The sequence below is a fragment of the Phalaenopsis equestris genome, unplaced genomic scaffold, assembly GCF_001263595.1.
Source record: "Phalaenopsis equestris unplaced genomic scaffold, ASM126359v1 Scaffold001314, whole genome shotgun sequence".
Taxonomy (NCBI): domain Eukaryota; kingdom Viridiplantae; phylum Streptophyta; class Magnoliopsida; order Asparagales; family Orchidaceae; genus Phalaenopsis; species Phalaenopsis equestris.
Genome location: NW_018165753.1, coordinates 468981 through 489550, shown reverse-complemented (window position 1 = coordinate 489550; position 20570 = coordinate 468981). Strand labels below are relative to the sequence as shown.

Genomic DNA, 20570 nt, shown 5'->3' with positions numbered 1-20570 from the left:
TCAGGTTTGATTCAAATTGAACCCGAAAACCTAAACATGATTCAAATAAGCACGAAATTTCGGGTTGGGTTTAGGGTTCGGGTCTTAATTTTCAACCAGTTTATTATTAGGTTGACTCTATTTGATTCGGGCATTTTCAGGTCGTACTTGAACACGACCCGCTTATCCAAATTGATACTCGTAAACAAATCTAATAAAACCCAAATTGCTTATTTTCTTATGAGAAGAAGAGATTGTCTGGGTGTAAAAATTGCAAGGTAATTTCAAGTAAAAATTTAAGTATTTAACATGGATTATTTGTGCTGGATTTTAAGATAAAGAGTTGCAAAATAAATTATTTAAGAAAATATTGTCATATAATTAGATGGGGGCACCTAAAACACACATAAAATTATTTTTATGAGTGAAACTTAAGATTTAAATATTTGATATGTTCATGAAGAAATAAATTCTATGTGGGATAAACTAACAAACACTATTAAACAAGTGAAAAAAGATGTATTTGGAGAATCAAAAGAAAAAAAATATATAAATAAAAATAGTTGGTAGTGGAATATTAATGTGCAAGAAAAGATCAAATATAAGAAGTGATATAAAAATTAGTCTAAATGTAAAAACTTAGATAACTGAGAAAAATATAAGGCGGTGACCTATAGGGAGTTTAATAGAACAATTTGTGATGTTAAAAGTTCTTCTTTTAGTGATCTTTATAGTATATTAGATACTAAAGAGGGTGAAAAATAAATGTATAAATTAGCCAAACCAAAACGAAAGAAAAGTAAAGATTTAATTCAAGTGTATTAAAGATGAAAATCAAAAAGTTTTTTTCTTAGAGACTAATATTCAACATAGGTGGATGAACTATTTTGATAAAATTTTTCAATGAAATTTTTGATAATATGATTGATCTTAGTGATCTTAATATTGTTAATAATAATACTACATTTTATTTTTATCATCACATTAGTAAAAAACAAGTTGAGGCTTTAAAAAAAATCAAGAGTGGAAAATTATTAGGACTTGATGATATTTCAATTGAAGTGTGGAATTATTTAGGAGATTTGAGAGTTTTTTGGTTTACTAAACTCTTTAATATTATTTATAAACTCAAAAAATTCATTAGGAATAGAGGAAGAGTATTTTGATCCATATTTCAAGAATAAACGAGATGCACAAGAATGTGCAAATTATAGAGAAATTAAGTTGATGTATTATATTTCAAAATTACGGGAGAGTAATTGAATATAAGTTAAGACGTGATACAAAGATTTTTCATAATCACTTTGGATTTATTTCGGGTAGATCTACTATGAAAGCTATACATTTATTGAGAGATTTAATGAAGTACAGAAAGTAAAGAGGATCTGCATATGTTTTTTATTTATTTATAAAGCTTACGATAAGGTTCCAAGAGAAATCCTTTGGAATTTCTAGAACAAAAAGGGGTTGATATGACTTATATTCAAGTTATTGCTTACGATAAGTTTCCTAGAGAAATCCTTTGGAGAATTCTAGAGAAAAAATGTGTTGATATGATTTATATTCAAGTCATCAAGGATACGTATATTAGAACTATAACTTGTGTTCGAACACAAGGAGGATTCACCAAGTATTTTCTTATTTTGGTTGGATTATATCAGGGATTGTCTTTAAGCCCATATCTTTTTGCTTTTTGGATGCTCTTACTTGACATTTACAAGAGGATGTACCTAGGTGTATGATTTTCGCTGATGATATCCTTCTTGTGGATAGGACTGGAGAAATAGTTAAAAAAAAAACTTAAATTATGGAGGTCTACAATGAAGTTTAAAGGCCTTCATTTGAGTAGATTTAAAACTGAATACATTAAATTTAATTTTAGTAGTAGTATCTCTAGTGTCAGGGTTGTAACTGTGGGTGATCAAACCTTTAAAAGGTGTGATCATTTTAGATATCTCGGGTCTATTTTTCAAAGTTATGGTGATATAGATGGGGTTGTAATTAGTAGAATTCAAGTTGGTTGGTTGGTTGAAGTTGAGGAATGCATCAGGCCTATCATGTGATAGAAACATATTACTTAGACTTAAAGGAAAATTTTATAAAATGGTGGTGAGACCTGCAATGCTCTATTGTGCAGAATGCTGACCTTTAAAAGAGAAGCATAAAATAAAGTCAAGAATTGCTACGATGAGAATGCTTAAGTTGAAGAGTGGCTTGACACTTAGAGACAATGCAAAGTGAATATACCCGTGATAGGGTCGGTGTAGCTCCAGCGGCGAACAAGTTTAGAGAGAGTCGTCTTAGATGGTTTGGTCACATTAAACGTCGGCCCTCTAATGATCTAGTTAGGAGAGTAGAAGTTTAAATTTGACTTATTTTAAGAACGACAGAGATTGACCTAAAAAGACAAATTTGACTTATGTTAAGAACGACAGAGATTGACCTAAAAAGACTTGGAAATTTTGTATAAAAATAATCATAATCTATTAGCATTAAATGAAAATATGGCGCTCAATCGTGTAGCCGGCCCCACTTGGTTGGATAAAGGTTTGTTATTGCTCTAATTGCCCTTAGACTAGACACCGACGTAACTGACAGTTTCAACCCTGAAGGCTGAGGATAGGGTGTAGTTTAAGTTAGTTTGTGATTTGTACTTCCACTTATTAGCAGTGAGGAGTTTCTTAATAAACTGTATGATTTTATTAAACATTTCAACAACACCGTTTGTTCTAGGGTAATATATTGAAGAGTGCGACCAATTAGTTTTATAACGTTTGACAATGTTATGTGAATATGGCTATGTTTGCACTCTTAGAGAGTATGTCAATAATTTTTTCAACGCAGTCCCAAAAGGTGTTGATGTGTTGTTATCATGAAATTTAGGCTATTTTATTGGGATTTTATCTATTCTATCATGTTGCAGTAAACATTATGTTAAGTTACCATTCTCACATAAGCCGAATCTAAACATCTACTCTCCTAAAAGGATCATCAGATGGTCGACGTTTAATGTGAACAAACCATCTAAGATGACTTTCTCTAATCTTATTCGGCACTGGATCTACACCAACTCTAATATATATATTCTCTGAATTTTTAGTTGTGAGAAAGTCTGTATTTGTTCATGTATCTACCCAGTGACCCGCCTTTATTATGACTTGACCGCTCTTTCTTGTGATCTGCATTCCTAACTGGAGTATTAGTAGGTGTCAGATCAAGAAGCTTGATTTTAGTAGTAAAGTTACAGTTGTTTGGTGAAATTTACTTTATGAGGAAATGGAATAGTATCAGTGTTCTTATGATTTGAACTACTTCACTTCGATGATATTATGCTGACCCACAAACTTTTTTTGAGTTTTCCATAGCTGTCGTGATGGATTCAATAGCATACTAGTGGATTATAAGAGATGAAGTAATTTCAAACTGAATATGCAGTAGTAGCTCATTGTCGTGTAAAGTACTCCCTGACTATTTACATAAGGTCATTTTGGACACAATCCATAAAAGTCTCAAATTAGTCCTTGTATTAATTTAATTTGGGCTAAAATAGGCTCCAGGAGGACTATTTTAACCCACATTAAAATTTTTACAAAAAGTTGATTTTAATACTTTTCTTGCTAATTATCTTTTAATATAACATATCAAGCCATATGATTATTATTTTTGACTTTTTAACTTATGTTTGAGGAAACTCATTTTTCTATAATTCCTCACATGTGGAAATAATGAGGGGCTCAGTTGCAAATTGTTGACTCTAGAAGGAACTATTTAAATACTTCTAGTCGGAGTAAAGTGTCAAAATAATCCCTTCATTATTTACATAGGGTCATTTTAGACCCACAATCTATAAAAGTGCCAAATTAGTCCCCATATTCTCTTAATATGGTTTGAAATAGTCTCAAGTGAAAACTATTTTCGCCGCCATTATAAAGTTTGGGGACTAAATTAGCATTTATATGGAGCCTTCAAAGAGTGGGAGGACTATTTTGACAATTTTCGCATTTCGTCTAGTTTTAGGAAGTAATACCCTTCTCATAAATTGAGTATATTTTTGTCACATCAAGGGAGTGTCTGAGAAGTCATTAACTTCTGTATTCAGGGTTTCATGCGCAAGTTTTTTATCATAGCCAAGATACTTATTTATTTGATATTGCAGGTGAATTAACATAATACCATTTGCCTTAGCTCTCCGTATTCATAAGGGGTAATGCACTAGTTTTATTTGTTTGAGGTAATAACCAGAGCTTCCTGTTGAAAGTTTATGCATGAATATGAGCTTATATTGCAGCAGCTCTAAAGAATTTGCCATTGTCTTTTGCATTACTTTGCTCCAAATTTCTTCAGTAGAAAATGCATGATAAATAGGATTACATCGATTGAAGCTTATGTAGTATAAATTAGTTTAAAAATGTAGTATAAAATATATTAGATAATTAACAGTACACAATTAAGTAGAAATATGGCAAGCAAGATGGCAGAATTACTGCAAAGGAGCTAGGAAAGAAAATATCACTTTGAACAGAACGCGGTTCAGTGATCTATAGTCTTCAGCTTAAACTAAAACTAAATCTAAATCAACTCGTAGTTGAGATAAATCTGATGTTTTTCCTAACTTTTTTTAATTTAGCGTTTGGTGTGATTATGTTGTGAAGTAGGCGAAATTTATACAGATACAGCATAAAAAGTGGTAAAAAAAAAGGAACAACACACAAATTACATAATATTATACTGATTCCTGCCATTGGTAGTTACATTTGTCTACTGCAGGTTTCATTATTGATTACGGAGAATTAGTTCTAGTTTTTCAGATAAAGTAAAAATTATTTCCCCTCCTATAAAGAAATTCCTTGGGCAGTTGAAATGTAATAAAAATCTCCTGAACCACAACTAAATCTGTATGGTGCATTTTTTTCATAAGACAAAAATTAGGCTTCATAACTTAATATCTTTAATGAAACATTCTTCGATCGTATCATTTAAAAAAGAAATTATCAAGTTGCTAGAACCTTTGCAATAGGTTAGATGACGATTGAGTTTTCCTGTATTTATAAGAGTAAAGGAAATGTAAAAGTGATTGACCGATATTTATAAACCGTAGATTGGTCCCAACTCCTAAAAATCCAGAAATTAGAGGTGTTAAGAGTTAATGCTTAGCTAAGTGGTGCTTGCCTTGCTCAAGCTAAGACAACCAAATAAATTCTAATGCCATGTTTGTTGACCCAAAATAGCTGGAGTACAGCTGTTGATTGTGATAGTTGATGAAGCCCGCTATCACACATATTGTGCAGTATTTTTTCTGTCCTTTTCTTCACTGAAACGTAGCATCAGAGACTGAAACGTAATTTATACTCTTTATATTCCCAAAATCTACATTATTTAGGCATATTTGAGCTTGTTTTCCTATGTTTTATATTCCAATATCTTTTCTCCTCCTTTATCCGCCAGTTACAAAACTTGAAGTTTGAGTGCGCTACAAGAGAATCAAGGGCTATTTTCGTGCAGACCACTCAATTCTTTTGTATTTATTTTTAACATTTCTACCACCCAAGTCTTTCATATCACATTAAAAATATCACTATTTTAATTTTGAAAAAGTGAACAACTCTTTTTCATGCATAGGTAAGGTGAAGTTTAGGTATGTATATGTAAATAAATAGGAATATCACTTTTTCATGCATATCTATACATACATACATATATATATACATACATATATATATATATGTGTGTGTGTGTGTGTGTGTGTGTGTAAAAATTGAAATTTAGTTCATTGATATGTTAATAAATAGGAATTGAGCGTTATGTATTTAAATCTTCCAAACTTGAAAGAGTAACACTAACTATTATGTCACACAAATCACTGCTTAGCGAGGAGGAATCTCGTGTGGAGAATTCTCTCTTTTGATGAATCCAGCTGCGTGCCACTACGTATCAATTAAGGCAGGTGTTCTTATAATGTTTATTTTGAGATTATTCTCTAATCAATCTTCCCCACCGACCTTTCTGTTCTTTCTGGAAGGTTTTCCTTTTCCCTCGTGAATCATCCTATCGAACGCCCCTTCCAAGCGTTACAATGGATTCAAATTCAAAAGAGAGAAACTTGGTTAACGTTATCATCCCTCAAAATTTAGACTTTTATCCAAAATAGTTAAAATTTGGATTTTTATGCCACCAGACAATGGTGCACCACAGCTCAAAAGCTTTGTCATTTTTGGAAAGCATCTGTTTGATTGCTTGCTCACGAATTTTATGTCCCTTTCCAGCTTTCAGAATCTTGTTCCATTAAGTGCCCATTTAGTTAGGCTGCTTTTACTGATCTTCAACCTGGATATTTCATTTCTCAGGCTTCCATCTCCTGCTTCTTTTATAGCAAGGGCTACTTTTTTTTTCCTTTTGCGTGATTATTTGATTATATAAAATCATTAGTGCTGGCCTTAAAAGTTAAGAGTTAAGACTAATGAATAAAATGAAGAAATATTTCATGAATGCTAGATCTATTACGATTGCAAAGTTTTGAGTGCTTATAGTGATAAGATCAGGAATATTTACCGTTCATTAGACTTTCTCACCATCAAACATCATAGCTTGGCTCATCAAGATTAGTGCCATGTAAAGGGAACCAATAGTCTACTAAACATATCTACTTTTTCTTGCTTTTAAGTGAACTGCAGACGGAACAAAATTAAGGGTTTAAATCGGCATGTTTATCACACCGTACATAGATATGTGAGTTGACAAGCCATGAATTCTCTATCACATTACTATGTACCCAAACATTACATTTACATTCATACCGCCCAAATCTTTCATATTACATAAAAAATACCTCCATTTTTAACTTACAAAAAAAGTGACATACACCATTTCATGTATAGGTAAAATGGCATTTAGGTAAAGAAAAAATGAAGTTTAGGTGCTGGATATGTAAATACATAGGAATTGAGTGCTTTGTATGTAAATCTTCCTCGATATTATTATCAGCCAGCTGTGTCTGTTTTTGTTAACTGCAAAAGGCAAGAATTCTTCATTTCTTTCTTATTAGGCGACATGTTTTAAATTTTGAAAAATCTTTCTTTGGGTATTATATTTGGACCACCCCTCATATGTTTTCAGAAAAAAAACAGTGCCTGATGGTGATTTGTAGGCCCTTTTAAATTATATATATATATATATATATATATATATTTGATTGGCACGAACAAAACTTGTGGGTTTTTTTAATTAATTAATTAATAAGTTCTAGTTGTGATGGGTCGGTCCGCTTTGTAAGTTAGCAAAGCTAAAGGAATTTCTTCATCAATTATGATGAGAATTTGTGCGAGTCAAGTAGATTTATGAGCCAGCTCAATTATAAACCTAATTCGATGACCGGCTCATACTTTTGATGAGCTGATGAGTCAAATCTGACCTCTATGCCTTGGTCGGTTAGTCGGTTGGTTTGCAAGTTGAGTCATTTAATAATGTTAATATAAAATTCTTAAAATATATTACAATTCAAAGTCTTTAATGATATTGAGTGTTTATATTTTAATTATTTTATTATAATAATGATTTGATTCATAATTATTTCCTTTTGTTATGATGAGTTGGCTCTTGGGTTAACTCAAATTGTTGGATTAAAATTGAGCTAAAAATACAGTAATTTATTAATTAAACTCAAGTTCTAAGTTATGAATGAGTATAGACGTATGATTCAGTTTGACTTGTCTGCTCCCCAAGTCAAAATATATAATAAAAAATTATCTTATTCTATAATGGGTTGTAATTCACCGTAATTGAGAAGAACATAAAGTGTTGTTACTCGAATTTCCTTATCATTAAAGTAATATGATGTGCACCTCCCCAATGTTTCACTTAACTGCTAGAAAATAGAAAGGATTGATGGTGGAACCAAACCCGATGAGTCTTTCGTGGATTCTTCTTCCACGAAATAGTTGGAGCAGAATGTCGTTGTCTCCTGTAGTAAATATGTTTCATGTATCGATCATTCTGACCAGGCCTTACTCTTCACAGGTTTTTTCGTTTTATTCAAAAATCTAAAAAAACAAATGTTACTTAGCACATATTGACAATCTTTTTTAAAAATGAGTGATTAACTATCTAGTCTTAAAGCAATTACCTCTCAAACGGATACATCCAGTGGTACTGTACTAGACCTCCAATTATTGCCTTATGGGGTAAATATATAGGCAAATGTTTCATCTAGTCGAAAAAAATTAGGCAAAATATTCTCTCGAGCTTGCACAGTGTTACAGGAATGTTTGCTTCCAACTGACATATGTCGTCAAGTTCTAAACCAGCTGCACGTAGTTCTTAGAAGAACACAATGATTTAAATCAATGAATTAAGTATTTCGCTCAACAAACGACTAAATACGGTTGGCATCAAATTCTGTAGGAACATATGACAATCGTGACTTTTCATTCCAAATATTTTTCCAGCACTCCCATCAACACAGTGGCTCAAATTCAAATCATACCCACTCAGAAATTTTAGTAATTGGAGCCACTCACAAATTGCTCTTCACAGGGACAAAGAGAATATTTCGCTTTGGGCTATGAGCTTGTCAGTAGTAGTTTTCTGGATCTCCAACTCCTGCTTTTGGTATATCTCATTCACATCAAGTATGACATTCACGTTATTCTTCATTTTTCCACGAACATCCAAAACATTATTGAAGATATTATCAAATATTTTTTACTTATGCGCATAACATCTAGATTGTATTTGATCATGTTATCTTTCTAATAAGACAGATCTAAAAAAAATGACTTCTTTGTCCAATTATGAGTGACATCAAATCCGGGTGGATGATGTGAAGCAAGGTCAGTGCATATAGTAATCTTTTGAAAGTCACTAATAATTTGCAGTATATTTTCCCCAAATATTCTTAAAGGTGGCAATGATTTCTGAGTTTTGTTCATTCTAAATACATTGATGTTTCTCCTGAGGAGAAGTTCACCATCTAGAAACATACGGTGACAGACAAACCATGAATTCTTCCTACTATCTTGAAGCGTAAATGCCTTACATAAATTCATGTAATAAGGATAGACTAACTTTCATGTGGTGCTCCACCCAGATAACATTTCATATGCAAAAAAATCACTTATTGTCCACATTAATGCTGCTTTAATTAGAAAATTGTGTTTCATGGAGACATAATACAATATGACAGGTATTTCTCAAAGAATTTGTAGCTCATTTATCAACGACTGTAAATATACATCAATCCTTCCTTTAGGGTTACTTGGATCGGGTGTAATCAGTGTCAGGAAGACGAAAGTAGTTATCATGCACATCTCAAGCTGCATATTGTATGACATAACAATCACATGCCAACAAGAGTAGGGTGATGCGGTCTGACTATACGGTGTGAATCCATTTGAGCATAAACCAAGACACACGGTACATTCCTCCACAATGAACATAATGATATGAGCGATCAAAATATTTCCATGAATTCTTCCTACTATGTTGAAGCGTAAATGCCTTACATAAATTCATGTAATAAGGATAGACTAACTTTCGTGTGGTGCTCCACCCAGATAACATTTCATATGCAAAAAAATCACTTATTGTCCACATTAATGCTACTTTAATTAGAAAATTGTGTTTCATTGAGACATAATACAACATGACAGGTATTTCTCAAAGAATTTGTAGCTCATTTATCAACGACTGTAAATATACATCAATCCTTCCTTTAGGGTTACTTGGATCAGGTGTAATCAGTGTCAGGAAGAAGAAAGTGGTTATCATGCACATCTCAAGTTGCATATTGTATGGCATAACAATCACATGCCAACAAGAGTAGGGTGATGCAGTCTGACTATACGGTGTGAATCCATTTGAGCATAAACCAAGACACACGGTACATTCCTCCACAATGAACATAATGATATGAGCGATCAAAATATTTCCCCTCGTCATCTATTGGATGACTTAATGAGTTGTTTTCTCCTGATCTGCTCTAATGCCACGACATATGTGGAGCAGTACTCATTGAACTGTATAATCTCTGTAGACATGAAATAAGTGGCAGATAAAAGAGCCGCTTGAACGAAACTTCTTTCTGTCTCTTACTTTTTTTTACTTGAGGTTTGAATCGAGGAGAATTACAAAATCTACATTGAGCCTCCATCGAGCTACTCTTGTAAAATAACATATATCCATTTACACATCAATCAATCTTCTCTGCTTTAAGCCTTAACTTGTAGACTAACTTTTCATCGTATATGAATCTTTAGGACTAAATTTTCAGTTGGATTAGTCTCTTTTAGCAAGTTTGCCAACTAATTATAGTTCTCTTGGGGCATGTTGTACTCTGCTTTAATTTTTCAGGATTCTAAGAGCTATAGATAACTTGGAATGAGACGTGCAACCTTCCCACAGTGGCCTTTGAGCAACATTTGATAAATCATAAATCATCTGAGTCTCACGATTTGGTGTCTCTTCCTGCTGCACTTGGCTCGCATTATGATCTCTTGCACAATAAAAAATGATTTCTTCAAATCTGCATGAGCCAAATCTAGGTTGAGGAACATAACTTATTGAAGGAGCGGAGATGAATATTTTTGAATGAACCTCCCCATGTGAAGTCCAAATCTAGTAATCTGGTTGAAATCCCTAATGGTATAGATCATATCTCATTTCGTCAATCACTAATTGTGCTCGATTTGATGTTTAGAACATAGACACTTAAACTTACTCTTAGATAGGTAAATTGACAGTTAAGAAGCATCTGTTACAAATTTCTCGAAACCATTCAAGAATTCCTAAGTAATCCCTTTTCTATTAGGATAAAGTTTGTTGTATATCCACGATCTCAATATATAAATATCCATATATACCTTTAAACCTGCAAATAATCAATATATTATAAAGTGCATTCAACTGAATACATTGTATTTAATTATTGTAGTAAATCTACTACGGATTTGTAACAAAAGGTCATCAAACCTGACAATAATCAACACATTTTAAGATGAGTGAACTTTTTAAATATTAGTAAAGTCAAAAAGTTAACAGCCTACCGAGGCTGCTAAGGCTATCAATGACCAATAATCAGTGAACATTTATCAATGTTATACCTCTAATTCTGGCTGTCACTATAGCTACACCAACCCTTCCACAAATATATTTCTTCACATTTTCTATACAAATGTAAAGCCACTTATCCACAAATATTTTCTTCTCAGAATTTGTGTGAAAATAATCTAGTAAGAGTTGTTCAGACAAGAATACTTGTTCAAATCTGAATTGCAGTAGATTTAATGGAGTTGTAACAAAAGGTGATCAAATCTGACAATAATCAACTCAATGTAGGAGTGAACATTTTATTAGGGTTATCAGAGATTGATAATTTGTCCTAAATCTTTTTGAATTTTCTGATCTAATATTATCTGTCACCATATTTAACTACACTAAACCTTGCACGAACATATTTCTTTCGCATTTTATTCTTCAAATGAAAAGCCAATCATTAATTCACACATTATCTTCTCCGCAAATCCCATACGTGATTGGCTGCACACTTGAAAATAGTTCTTATAAGAAAATATTTCATATGATATAAACATTTTCACTATATTCTACAGTGTGAAGTCTAATTTCCATCGCTAGTATGGAAAGTCCCTTCGAAATCTAAGTTTCCATTTTCAAAATGGAAATTCACTCAAAATCTAATTTGCATTGCTAAAATGGGAATTGTGACAATGAAATTTAGATTTTAATGCAAATTTTCATCTTGGAACTGACAAATTTGATTTCAAAGTGAATTTTCATTTTGGTTGTGAAAATTAGACTTGACAAAGAATGAAATATTGAATACTCTTTACATCATATGAAATATCTCATTTTAAGTAAATATATTCAAATGTGCAATTAATCACGTAAGTGGTTGCGGGGAGGAGAGAGGAGAATACTTTGTTCTATGCTTCACACCTACGAATAACATACGAAACAAATATGAAGGAGAATACTTAGTTCTATAATTGGCTTCACACCTACGAATAACATACGAAACAAATATGTCGGTGATAAGGTTGGAGTAGCTACAGTTGCAGACAATATTATAAAGAGACATTTGAAAGTGTAAATAAATTGTCAAAATTATTTTTTCTAAATACAAAATAATAATTATTGCTCAAAATTTGACTTATTTGAATTTTGACTCGGATTTCTTTAGAGCAGACAATAAATAAGCTCTAAATCAAAACATTAACAACCTACTGAGGCTATTAGGGCTGTCGAAGATCGATAATCGACGAACACTTATTTATATTTTATCGCAAATCTTGTTTGTCACCATAGCTACATCAACTCTTTCATGAGTATTTTTTTTTCACTTTTGTCTCTATAAATGTAAAGCCAATGATCTACTAAAATATTCTCGGCTCAACAACATCTCTTACTAGATTACTTTAATGCCTCTAAACAAATTCTAAGAATAAAGTGTTTCATTTGATGTAAGATTTTTCATTTTCTTCCTACAATAGGAAATCCAATTCTCATTGTCAAAATGAAAACTATATTTTTCATTGGAAGAAATAAAAACATTACATCATATGAAATACTTCATTCTTAGAATTTGTTTAGTAATCTAGTTAAAAGTTGTGGATACAATGATGCTTAGGTTTATGATTGACTTTGCACTTGGAGACAAAATATGAAACAAATATATGTGAGAGGGCTGGTGTAGGTACATTGTCATACACAATTAGAGGGAGACACTTTAACCAATTACAAGTCAATGTCGAATGTTTAATGATCTCTGACAGAACTAAAATTACTAAGATGTTAAATGATTCGGCTTCGAGCGAGATTATGTAGATTTCAAATAAATTTGATCCAAAATTTTGGCTTATATCTCGGCGTGTTTAACTCAATTCGAGTTTCATGTGCGATTCAAACTTAGACTTATTTTTCGAGTGATATCAATTTGGCTCGTACATTAAGATTTAATAATACCAAATTTTCAGGATTTATTAAAACCCATTCAAACTAAATCCCGCTTTCAACCGAACAACCACTTAATCTAAAGGCAAATATTCCGCGCCATAGAACATTGCAAGTCTCACCTCTATCTTATAAAATTTTCCTTCAAATGTAAGCAGTATTTCCTATCATACAATAGGTCAGATGCATTCCTCCACTTCAACCAACCAACTTGAAATCAAGTAATCACATTCCCATCTATATCACCTAAAGTTGAACGAGAGACCTGAGGTATCTAAGACGTTCACACCTTTTAATGATTTGATCACGTGTAGTTACAATTCTGTCACTAGAGTTCTACTACAAAAAATACATTTCATGTATTCAGTTCTAGATCTACTCAAATGAAAACTTGAAGACTTTCACCTCAAATGTTGACCTCCATAATTTAAGTTTTGAGACGATTACATACAGAGTACCCAAAACATTGCTATTTACAATCAAGCATTCTCTTTCATCCATTTTTCAAATTCTCACTCAAAGATCAAAGGTCATGGTAAAACCCCAACTCATATTTTTCATTTGTATGAAATTCACAATAGTTTGATCGTGGCACGCATAAATGCATCACTTTTCCTATCTCTTATCCACAAGAAGGATATTGTAGTTGAAAAGTATACACCAAGGTAAATCCTCTTGTAAATGTCTAATAAGAACATCCAAAACTAAAGCAAAATTATATGGGCTTAAAGCAGATTCCTAATGTAATCCTACAAAAATAGAAAAAAATATTTGGTCCTAGTTGCTAAACCCTAAACCCTAAACCCATATTTAAAAAAATATTTGAAAATAAAAAAAATAAATGAAGAGGAGTTACCTTCCTTGATAGTTTCGGGTAGGAGAGGAGCAGAAGCAGAGAAAAGTTGGAGTTTTTTGTCACTATAAGTTGTGATCCCGTCGTTGTGTTCCTAGCTAGCTTCTAAGGATTGTATTGCGAGGTTCCGACAACTTAGTTGATGGTTTTGGACAAGACAGAGAGGGTGAAGGAACATGTGAGGGTTTCAAGGAGAGGACTAGGGCTCGGAGAGGACAGGTCTTCGGGTAAAAAGGAGCGAGGGGAGATTAGATTAGGGCAAGAGGGGAGTCCGCAATTTTGGCGGTATAATGGACTATTTCCGATGACTTATACACAGCTTTAAATCCATCGGTTTTTAATACTATTACCGATAGCAACTTCAGTTGCTTATTATAAAAATGCATTGGTTAATACCCAGCCAGATGACGTTCAAAGATAGCCGACGACTAATGGATGACGATTAATATGCGTTTTTAACTGACGACTTATTGCGTAAGTAATAATAAAAACTGCATGAAAAAAATATTACTGTTAATAAGTGATAGAATTTTTGTAGCTATGCCATCACAAATAACTCAAACAAAAGCTGTCGCTAGACCATTGGTAATTTACATTATTAACGACAGATAAAACTGTTACTTATTATAAAAATGTGTCGGTTAGCACCCCACCAAATGACGGGTTCATGAATAACCAACTCAATATGACCGTCAGTTAATATTTTGGTTTAACCAACGGCATAACCCGTCAATAATGATTAAAACTGTTAGAAAAGATTTATTGTTTATGAACGACTACATATCATGTTGTTAAGCCATCATAAATAACTCAAATCATAAACCGTTACTACACTGTCCAAAAATGGAACATTTTTTTGCAACACAAAGGTAGGTAGTAGGCTTTTGCCGTCAATTTTAGCATTTTTTTCCTGTAGTGGTCCAATGTTTTCTCTCAACAATGATGTGTTTACTAAAGTACAAATCACATTTAGATCTATTGAAGTTCATGCCCAATACTTGCTCAAAAGGAGTAAGGATATTAGAAGGATGTCTAACATACGGTCTACCCAAATTATAGAAGATGATTATATCATCAGCATAAACCAAGTGAGATATAATTTCACTACATCTAGCTTTTTGTCTAGTCCGAGGATAATTAATGAAGTGATGGTTAAAGAGTGAGGAGGATAATTCATAACCAAAATGTAAAGGGTAGGAGCTAGTGGATCCCTCTATTTGAGACCATTACCAGATTTGAAGTGCCCATGTTGCTCACCATTAATTAGTATAGAGTAAAAATTGTTATCCAAGAGCATATCTATAAGTTTGCAAAAATCATCCTTAAAACTTTTAGCCCTTATAATAGCAAGGATAAATTTCCAGCTAATGGTATCATAAGCTTTTTGCTAATCAAGGTTTAAAATGCCATTACCACCTCTACATTTAATGTCCAAATCATGCAAAAGTTCCTGAGTTATAAGAATATTATTAGTGATAAAAGTAGCTTGTTGTGAAGAAACCTTAAAGATAACTTTAGACACAAATAACAAATTTTAATGATATTTTTTATTGGAATTTACCATTTAGCATAATTTTGTCTATATATCACACAATTCTTACGTATTTACATATCTAACATCCAAAATTTGGTATTGGTGACATGAATCCTTGCATCAATAGCTGTATTTCACTTGTAAAGAGGAAGTCAGGTGGTATCTTTGATGTGATGTTAAAGATTTGAGTGGTACGTATATAAAAAATCATTTTTTTGGTGTGTTAGATGTGTAAATAAATAAGAATTGAGTGGTATTTATGTATATGCCCCAATATAAGAAGAAAAAAAAAACCCTAATAAATAATGATGATATTTATTAGAACGTGACGACTCACAGTAACAATACTGATAGCTGAGTATAAATAACTTTTTCAAGTAAATGTTTAATATTCATGTTGCAATTTAAAAGAACTTTGAGGTTATGAAATTGAACTTTCATCATGTATATATATATATATATATATATATATATATATATATATATATTAGAGATGAGAAAAGTGATCAAAATATCACTGTAATAACATATTTTCTTACACACTACACTATTCTTATATATTTACATATCTAACGTCTAAAATTTAATATTTATATTTATAGCACTCAAATTTTTCATATCACATCCCAAATATTACTGTTATTAACTTCAAAGAAAAAAAAAATACATCTTTTCATGTATAAATAAAGTGATATTAATATGATAATCCAAGCTTAGATATTTGATATGTAAATACGTAGGAATTGTGTGGCATGCATGTAAATCTTACTTTTTTTTGAATGAAATTTTGGGTGGAGAGTTAGTTAATTTTAGGGCTTCTAAGAAGACAAATATTTGGCTGATATATAAATAAATGAATAACTATTTTATTTAAGAATTGAATTTGGAATATTGTTGTATTTAATTTCAGCTCCCTGTTCTCTCTTTCAATCGGACGGGATGCACCGAGGAAGCGGAGCAATAATAATAATGATAAAACTGTCCCTCCCCGTGCTTCACGTCCGTTGTCTTGACGTAGCTTATGCCCAGACTCCAGATGCAATATTTTCTCCTCTTTGTGACATAAATTAGTTACATTTCTATTTTTATTTTTATTAATTATAATTAACCACAAAAAAAATCGCATGAATTTCAAATATATTATATTTAAAAACATTGCATTTAAAATATCTTTAAAACCTAAATATTTGAAATCAATCATAGTCTCTATGAAACATTACAATACCTTGAAAGAAGACAGTTCAATAAAATAACTAATTTTTTTGTTTTTAATAAGAAGAAAAAAGGAGGGAGAGAAAGTGAGAGTTTGTCTTTTATTTATTAAACAAACATGTCTTGTTTTTTGAAGAAAGAAAAAAAAAAGAAACATTATTCTATACTTCTATGATTGATAATAATTTACTTCTGATTCAATGATTATAAAATTTATCAGTTCAAATAAAAAAAATAAATATTAATATTTATTAATTTGCTTATTATTTTTTTATTTGTGGTTATCAAAATAATTAATCTGGTTATCAAAATGTAAATGTGATCAGAAATTGAATTTAAAAAAAAACTAATATGTAGAGACTCTATTCAAATATTCAATAAATACATTCATTATTTAAAATAATTGCATTCAGAAACAAATAAATCTATTATTTTATTAACCATCTTTAAAATAACAGGTATCTAGATCATCAATACTAATATTTATAATTTGAACTAAAAAGCACAATTTAAATACATAATTTGAGATATATAAGAACTTGTGATAGGTATTGGCAATTTTTAATTTATATGCTTCATGATAGTGAAAATTAAGAAAACTTCGAAGTTGTTTATTTTGCCAAGTGACAAAATTAATATTGTATTCTTGAATTTCTTCAATAATTTGAGATATATAAGAACTTATGATAGGTATTGGCAATTTTTAATTTATATGCCTCATGATAGTGAAAATTAAGAAAACTTAGAAGTTGTTTATTTTGCTAAGTGACAAAATTAATATTGTATTCTTGAATTTCTTTTTGAATTCAAATAGTTTGGAATGGATCTAATCATGCTCAAATTGAAACCTGCAAGTTGAATTGTTTGAAACCCTAAATTTAACCGAGAATTAGATCTAGTTTGATGTTATTTAACATCAACCGGGTCACTAACCCCTCCTTTCCTTCTCCTTGATATCCCATGCCCACGTCGCGAATAGTGTTCCTTCACAGGCCACCAAGCCTGACAACATCTTCGCCCAATGGAGAAAAATATTACATCTGTAGTCCGGACAAACTCTAGCATCTTTTCATGACCATAATCTCTCGTTCAATCAATTCAATTCCATCTCGAGCAACGACTCAACTCAGCTTGATTCTAAGTTCGAGCAAGATCCGATTCAAGTTCTAAAGAACTCACAAATCTAGTAATTTGTTATGCCTATTCCATTCCATTTCAAAGCCTTTTTGTTCCTTCTTCCTTACCTGCTCCCTTTGATTCTATATAATTTGCTTTCAGCTCCTCCCGCTTATTTTAAAAGACTTGGCGGTCTTTGGCCCTAACCTAGTCTATTCTCCTACTTTCTCTGCTTAATAATTAATGCAATTTCCAACACTTAAATAGGTGGAAAAAAAAAATCACTCACTGTAAATATGAGATGCATAAAATCTAGAACAAGAGGTTGAGATTTATTTCACATATTCTAGCTATAATCATGCAAATGCTAATTATTTAGAAAACGACAAGTACATCTTCTTCCTCAACATATATGTAATAATTTAATTTGTAACATACAAAAGATAAAATCATAATTAAGCAGTCACTGAGGTCTGAATTGAAACATTTCCAGAATAAAGAACATCTGCAGGTTTCTCCCCTTCTTTCCAAAGCTCAGGCAACGCTTCCTTTATGTTGTGTATGCTCACCAAAGCATGATCCGCACCCTTCACTCTCTGTGAACTTCCGACCTGAATTAAAAGAACATTTTAATTTCATAAATATAACCTTTTAATTTTTTTGACATCATAAAAAATAATATATATATAACTATCAGTTCATAGTCTCTTACAAGCACTGTGTGCAGACCAATTCTCTTCCCCGCTTGAATGTTTCTAATGCTGTCTTCAAAGAAAATCTAAGCAACAAAATACCTTTTTTTAACAGTTTTGAATTTTCATCATAAGAATATATATACATATATACATAATCAATAGGTATGCATATAAAATATATACATATATACTTACAGTTCTCTGTGGATTAATTTTGGCAATGGAAAGAGCGAGAATCATGGCGGATTCAGATGGTTTGCAGATGACAGGAGACGTTGGTATTTCAGTAGATGGCTGTGATCTTGAGAAATGATCGAGGATATCGAAAATATTAGATTTATTGTTTTCTCTTACTTCTTCTAATGAATAGTTTATCTCTTCATTTTTATTCAGAGTTTCAAAACATATAATTCCCTCAAAACAGTCTTCCAATCCCAATTTTCTTAGAACTTTAACAGTATGGATTTTATCAGCATTTGTGAATATCTGTAACAGCAAGTAATGAAAATATTGTAAGAATAAATAAATTGTTTGAGTAGATTAATACAAAATAATAATAATAATACAGAAATAGAAAAAACATACAACTTTGCGAATTGGGATGCTTAGCAGAATCTGTCTAAGAACAGGATCAGGTTTCAGGTTCTCGTAAGGCAATCTTCCATGAACGAAGCTGTTTGGAATCAGAATAAAATTTTAATTCTCAAAGTCCTTAAATGAATAGAGGAGTTTAAGCAAATGAGATGAGCTCTTACAAACCTATGGTAGTCATCGTAGTTTATTTTATAGCCGATTGCCTGTAATTAAATTCAAATATAGATGAGCAAAAAGAGATATTAACGGTAAATATTTATAGCAAACAGTAAATAAATAAATAATAATAAGAAATAAACTTGCCCTAAGACCAGCCATGGTGGTGCCATAGTTCTTGTAGAGAAGATTGCACATATCATTAATTTTGCTCTCCTCAATTCCAAGCTTCTCCACCATGTAATCTGAAGAGCAAAGCATGGAAAGGTGAAGATTTTTTAAGTTGAAGAAATTCAAACAGCTTAAACAAATGAAGTGAAATATATATATAAAATAAAAATACCTCCAATATTTTTCCTGCATTGAGCTGCGAGTCCAGAGTTCAAGGGATACAGAGTATCATCCAGATCTAATTTGGTCAAAGTTTAAGCAAGAAGTCAACCATCCCATTTTATGGGAGCTATGAAGAATAGCATTTCAGAGTTGAAGAATTACCAAATAGAAGACAGTCGTATTTAGTCTGGCGGAATCGATGTTCATACTCCATTTTAGTCAATATAGGACTCCCTATAAAAAAAAAAAAACAGTTCACCTTTTTCAGCTAGAAAAGCTGGGTTTTTTTATTTTTCTGAACATTATTTCAACAAAAATGAGCAAACTTTGTCGTTTTTATAAATCATAAATACTCCGTTTTTCTTGTCCAAATTCAAGCCTTTTAGCTTTAGATGAATTAATAGCAACGTTCGAAGATGGATTTTTTTTTATCCCAAACTGAAAGGAGAGAAATCCCAAAATCCAACCAAAGAAGATGCAAGAAGCTGCAAAACTTTGAGTAAAAGTGGGATTTTTAATCTAGAAAAGAACCTACCAGTGAAAATAAGAAATTTTATATCAGCAATGCAGAGATTATCAGCGAAGAATATCGCCTAAGAAGAAAAAGAAGAAAGCGAAAAGCTTTTTTGTCTTTTTTTCTTCTGAATAGAGGAGGAGAGGAAGCGGAAGCGGAAGCGGGGAGGAAGAAGGGAAGAGGTCGGGGGTTTAAATAGTACAGCAGCTGCCTTCTGGAAGCGAAATTAATTGAATTAAAAAAAGAGAAGTTCCTCTTTTTAAACAAGAAGAAATATGAGGATTTGTTGATAAAAGATTAATTTTTAATGAAAAAAGTTAGCGTAAGTGGGGAAGCAATTAATGCTCTCAAGTGTGAATCGGATCGATACCCATACCAATAATTTTTTCATTGGCAGTGCTTAAGTTTTAAAAAGATGCGTGAATGTGATAGAAATTTTGCTTCCTTCTGTGTATGTAATACTTGCCTTGATATATTCTTGCAGCTATAAATTAATGGAAATTTACGATTTTTCTGTATTTCTTCATAATAACATATAAAATATGGCTTGAATATAACCAGATTAATCATTGCATGATTATCGCAAACTCTTTTGTTTCTTTTCTCCCATCATTATTGTGATAG

The 20570-nt window shown here is 31.7% G+C and overlaps 1 protein-coding gene across 1 annotated transcript; it reads right to left on the bottom strand.

Moving 5' to 3' along the window:
- Positions 1-18048: 18048 nt before the first annotated feature.
- Positions 18049-20145, bottom strand: LOC110033969. Its single transcript, XM_020738162.1, has 9 exons — positions 19968-20145; positions 19595-19666; positions 19443-19508; positions 19247-19344; positions 19109-19146; positions 18935-19022; positions 18545-18835; positions 18367-18432; positions 18049-18265 (listed from the first exon to the last, which is right to left on the bottom strand). Exons 2-9 carry the CDS (start codon positions 19644-19646, stop codon positions 18110-18112), a joined length of 855 nt encoding a protein of 284 aa, XP_020593821.1. The 5' UTR covers positions 19647-19666; positions 19968-20145; the 3' UTR covers positions 18049-18109.
- Between the last annotated feature and the right edge of the window lie 425 nt (positions 20146-20570).

What these genes read in the sequence shown, in the direction of transcription:
- LOC110033969 (XM_020738162.1), bottom strand. Translation starts at nt 19,646, where the DNA reads ATGGAGTATGAACATCGATTCCGCCAGACTAAATACGACTGTCTTCTA. An exon ending in AACTACGATGACTACCATAG is followed by an intron (nt 19,023 to 19,108) that starts GTTTGTAAGAGC and finishes GATTCCAAACAG; the next exon opens with CTTCGTTCATGGAAGATTGC. An exon ending in TTGGTCTGCACACAGTGCTT is followed by an intron (nt 18,266 to 18,366) that starts GTAAGAGACTAT and finishes CTTTTAATTCAG; the next exon opens with GTCGGAAGTTCACAGAGAGT.